This window comes from Nicotiana attenuata, unplaced genomic scaffold (genome assembly GCF_001879085.1).
Source record: "Nicotiana attenuata strain UT unplaced genomic scaffold, NIATTr2, whole genome shotgun sequence".
In the NCBI taxonomy this organism is placed as follows: domain Eukaryota; kingdom Viridiplantae; phylum Streptophyta; class Magnoliopsida; order Solanales; family Solanaceae; genus Nicotiana; species Nicotiana attenuata.
The window spans coordinates 68,232-73,740 of NW_017673506.1; the positions used below are offsets into that span (position 1 = coordinate 68,232).

The following is a 5,509-nucleotide window of genomic DNA, read 5'->3' on the forward strand; positions in this document are numbered from 1 at the left end:
ATACTCTATCTTTCTTTATGGAGGCCTTTAAGACATCCAAAACTATCACCAATAAGAATGCAATCTTGAGTGATCCCTTATGCCATAACAATGTTGACCTAAGTAGCCTTGATAAGCCCTTATCTAACATGGAAATTACCAAGGCCATTTTTTTCTTTTAAGCCATTCAAAGCACCTGGTCTGGATGGAATACATCCCTTTTTTTTACCAGAAATATTGGCACATTTTTGGTGACTCTATTACTAACTATTGTCACAAGGTTTTCAAAACTCAATCCCTGCCAAGTGGTATTAATGAGACTTTTAATTGTTTGATACCAAAATTCCCTAATACTAATAATCTTAAAAACTTTAGACCTATTGGTCTATGTAACACGTCTTACAAAATTATCACTAAGATTATCGCTAATAGGATCAAACCTTTCCTCCCTTACCTTATCAGTCCCCTCCAATCCAGTTTTATAAAGAATAGAAGAGCCTGTGATAACGCCATTATTATTCAAGAAATTATGAATAATCTCCGTAGATTAAAAAGCTCGAGTTTTGATATGATAATTAAATTAGACACGGAGAAGGCTTTTGATAGACTGGAATGGTCTTTTGTCTATAGGACTCTTAGATACTTCAAATTCCGCCCTAACTTGCCCCGACTAATTATGCATTGTATTAGTACAGGCTCTATAGGGATCCTAGTTAATGGTTCTAGAACTAATTTCTTCAATCCTAGCTGGGGTATACACTAAGGGGATCCTCTATTCCCCTATGTATTCATCCTCTGTCTAGAACTCCTATCTAGACTCATAAATCACCAAGTAGACCTTTTAAGATAGGATCCCATCAACATTAGGCATAAAGGTCCCTCTTTTTCCCGTATCTTATTTGCGGATAACATTACTCTCATGGGGAAAGCAAACAAAAAACGGGGCAATGCATAAAATCTTGCATGGATCTTTTTTGTAATGAATCCGGGCTATCCATAAACACCTTAAAATCTAGAATTATCTTCCCCAAAAATTGCCCTAAGGACATCATCTTACATCTCACAAACCTTTTTGGCATAAAATCCACTTATGAATTTGGCAATACCTTAGCTTTCCAATCCTAAATCATTCTCCAACTACTAAAGACTACCAATTTGTGCTAGATAAATTGCACACTAAATTGTCTCATTGGAAATGCTCCTTCCTAAATATCGCTGGAAGGACTACTTTGGTCACTAGTACATTAAGTGTCATTCCTACTCATTTGATGCGATAGACTTTACTCCCCACTAAAATCCTAAAACAAATAGATAAAATTCAAAGGAATTTTATTTGGGGATCCACTAGCTTGGCAAAAAAACTGCATCTCATTAACTGGCAAATGGTTACAAGAGAAAAAAAGAGGGTCGGCTTGGCATTCGTTCTGCAAAAGCCAAAAATATGGTCTTGCTAACCAGTCTTGCATGGAGACTGTTGAGAAACCCTAATACTCCATGGGCTCAGTTGATTACGGCTAAGTATGCAAAGAATAAATATATGGCTTCCACCTCTTTCATCTGGAAATCTCTCCTTAAGGGATAGAAAGTATGCAATACTGGCATTCTTTGGCAAACTCAAAGATTAATATTTGGCACTCTAATTGGATTTACAACTCTAACTCTCTTCAGAATTCTATAGAGGGCCCTCTTAGCAAGAATGATCAAAATCTTTCAATAAAGGACCTTATCAAAAATGAGGAATGGAATATCGATGGTATTTCCTTTGATTTGCCCACTTATATTCTTAATAATATTGCTTTAACTCCTATCCCCGGTGAAGGCTCAAAAGTTGATAAAATCGGTTGGAGCCAAAACTTAAATGGTTTATTCACTACTAAAACTTGCTACAATCTCCTATCCTCTGCTAATCCAACTAGCTCCTCCTTTAAATTGGATTTGGGACCTCCATTGCCCCAACAAAATTAAATTCTTCCTTTGGCAATGCATGCATAACCGTATTCCTTGCGTGCCCTATTAGCTCATATAGGAATCAATATTGACTCAACATGTACGATTTGTAGAGTTGGGGTTGAAGATAGCCAACACATTTTCATTCATTGCCCTGTCTCTGATCGCTTTTGGAAAAATACGGGAATTCCTACTCAAAATATTAAGAACAATACTGACTGGCTCATGAGCCTAAGAAATACCTTCATCCAGTGTAGTAATCACCCCGTTAATTGGGAAACTTTATTTCCTTTCTCCATCTGGAATATTTGGAAGAATAGAAATAATAATAATTTCAACAATCTTGATTTTAATCTTGAAACCCAAAAGGTTATTCATCAAGCATGGGAATTCAACTTCTTCACGGAAAAAACCCCTTCAAAAGTGATAAAACTAGAATTGACATCAAGTGGGATAAGCCACCCAATGGCACGATCAAATTAAATATAGACGGTGCTTTTTCTAGTAACAATAAGGTAGCTGGCCTTGGTGGAACATTCAAAAATAGCAACGGAGACTGGATTGTGGGTTTTCACAAAGTAAGCCATGCAATATCACCCACACATGCTGAATTAATGGCGTTACAAGAAGGCTTAAAAGTTGCGAAAGAGATGAACTTCCAAAATATGGAAATTGAAACATACTGTACGGAAGTCGTAAAGCTTATATATGAGGATAGCTATAATTTTTCTAACATTGTTAATGAATGTAGATGGTTAATGCACCAGTTGAAGCCCCCTCCCCCCCCCCTCCTGAAGCATAATTTCAGAGAAGGAAATGCAGTGGCACATGTGTTGGCCAAGGAAGCTATTAAGAACCCGTCCTCTACTAAGTGTTTCTACCATGCTCGTCCACCTTTTTTTGTTGAGCAAGAAGTTTATTTCTACTTCTGTTTGTTACTATCGTCTAGCAACTATGGGCAATAGCAATGTCCTAAGAAACTCTATTATGACTATGTAACTTTTGTTTAGTAATATAATCTCCGTGTTTTACGTTAAAAAAAACCTTTTGTACGTCAATTGGGAGTCAATTACTCAAATGTCCACTCAACTATCCCAAATTATCTCCTAAAGTCATTTTTATTTCGTTTGTAACAACAAAGTCACTTAACTATGTCTATTGCACTCAGAAGGTCACTCAATTAGATTTTCCAAATTTGAATTGCCAAATACCTATTTTACCCTCTAAATTATAAACATTTATCTTCTATTTATTTTTTTAAACTTTTTAGTATTAACAACAAAAAATCAAAAAATTATTTACACAATTCAGAATGAAAGAAATAAAGGTTGTAAAATATATATTCCATGCACGTAATACAAAAATAATTAATTAAATAAAGATATTTTTATAATATACATTATATATTCTTAAAAATTATGCTCAATTATATTATTATTTTTCTACCAACTTTTTGACGACACAAAGTTATGTCACCAGGAAGCAGAGGGGGTTATCTGTATAGGTTAAAATATGCTATGTTAAGTCGTGCATGGAATATATATATAATATAATTGAGCATAATTTTCAAGAATATATAATGTATATTATAAAAATATCTTTATTTAAATAATTATTTTTGTATTACATGCATGGAATATATATTTTACAACCTTTATTTTCTTTCATTCTGAATTGTGTAAATAAATTTTTGATTTTTTTTGTTAATACTAAAATTATTATTACTAACAAATTATTCTAATTAATTTTTTACTCTGCTCATTATTTTGTTATTCCAGCATTATATATGCTTAAATACTTTCTGTTTTTTTAATTTATAAATAATATTTATTTATTCTATAGCTAAGTCCATAATATAAATTAAAAAGGAAAAAATCATAATATTAAAAAGTTTAGAAAAAAAAGAAGATAAATATTTATAATTTAGAGAGTAAAATAGGTATTTGGCAATCCAAAATTTGGAAAATCTAGTTGAGTGACAATATGAGTGCAATATGCATAGTTCAGTGACTTTGTTGTTACAAACGAAAGAAAAGTGACTTTAGGAGATAATTTGGGATAGTTGAGTGACCATTTGAGTAATGGATTCCGCCAATTGGTGATTTTGAAAGTGAATTCAAATATGAGCAGTAATTTTTCCATTTAGTTTGTAAGTTCAAATATGAGTATCAGTTTTTGTCATGATCACAACTTGCTAACTGCAACGACCAAATAATTAATTCTGTTGAAATACATAGTTATACATCATGTAATTATAGTAATACTTTTCCAAAAGAATAATATGTTAGTGAAGTAGTTAGATTGTTAGCATAGTAGAGGTGAAGTCAGTTACTTGATATGTGTGTGTATATGTATATATATTGTGTAAGTACTGTACATTTCAGTTAGAAGATATAGAACAAAAAATTTCCTACAGAATTTATCTCTGCTCAACCATTGTTCTTCTCCCTCTTAGTTTTCCTTTCTTACTCTCTCTACAGTCGAGCTTCAATGGCATCAATGGCTGCCGATATGTTCAATTTAACATGGTGTCAGAGCTAGGCTCACAACGATCGATATCGATAGTCGCATAGAAGCTCAGATCTGATTTCTCCTCTTCTCAGATTCAACTTTCCCTAATTTCTCAGTTAATTCTCGTTTGTGCTAAATTCCGCACCAAATCCTTCACTAAAACCAAAAATGTCAGTCGATACACCTCAAAACATAGCTGGAACCTCACATGCAAGCTCTCAACACACTTGATTGTAACGATCCACTCTATGTGCATTCGTCAGATACGCCAGGTGTGGCGCTGGTACCACAATTGTTGATTGCAACGGAGAACTACTCGGAGTGGAGTAGATCGATGAAGATATCACTGCTCGTGAAGAATAAGATCGGGTTTATAGATGGATCGTGTGCTCGAGAGACCTACATAGCAGATAGCTTTCGATTGCATCAGTAGTAGAGATGCAATGCCATTGTCCAGTCATGGATAATGAGCTCTGTAGCACTGGAGCTGAGGAAAGGAATCGTGTATTCATCAAATGCACAAAAGGTATGGGAAGCCTTCAAGGAACATTTTGATAAGGTAAATGCAACGAAAATCTATCATATGAACACATAAATAAGTAGTCTAACGCAGGGTATCTCCAGTGTATCGATATATTACTCAAAATTGAATGATTTGTGGGCTGAATTTAAGTTAATTATACCTTATCCTGGTTGTGATTGTGTGAGATCTAGGCTATTTAATGAATTCCTACGCCAACAAAAGCTAATGAAATTTTGGATGGGACTAAATGACACCTATGCACCTCAAAGGAGTCAGATTTTGATGATGAACCCCACTCCCACACTTGATCAAGCATATTCTATGCTCATACAGGAAGAGAGTCAGAGGATGAGTGGGACTTAGATGTCACAGAGTGGTATTCTGGGGAGTGGACCTGTGGAAGGTACCAACAGTGCCTTAGCTACAGCAAATGCAACTAACATCAGGCCTAAGCGTAACACTAATCTCTACTGTCACTATTGACACATGAAGGGCCATAAGAGAGAGAATTGCTACAAACTAATTGGATCTCCATCCAACTCTAGGTTT

The 5,509-nt window shown here is 34.6% G+C and overlaps 1 protein-coding gene across 1 annotated transcript; it reads left to right on the forward strand.

The window, feature by feature from the left end:
• The first annotated feature begins 2,309 nt into the window (after positions 1-2,309).
• On the forward strand, positions 2,310-2,891 carry LOC109216573. The gene has a single exon (XM_019380739.1). It carries the CDS (start codon positions 2,310-2,312, stop codon positions 2,889-2,891), a length of 582 nt encoding a protein of 193 aa, XP_019236284.1.
• Positions 2,892-5,509: the final 2,618 nt, after the last annotated feature.

Coding starts and splice junctions, on each gene's coding strand:
- LOC109216573 (XM_019380739.1), top strand. CDS start 2,310: ATGGGAATTCAACTTCTTCACGGAAAAAACCCCTTCAAAAGTGATAAA.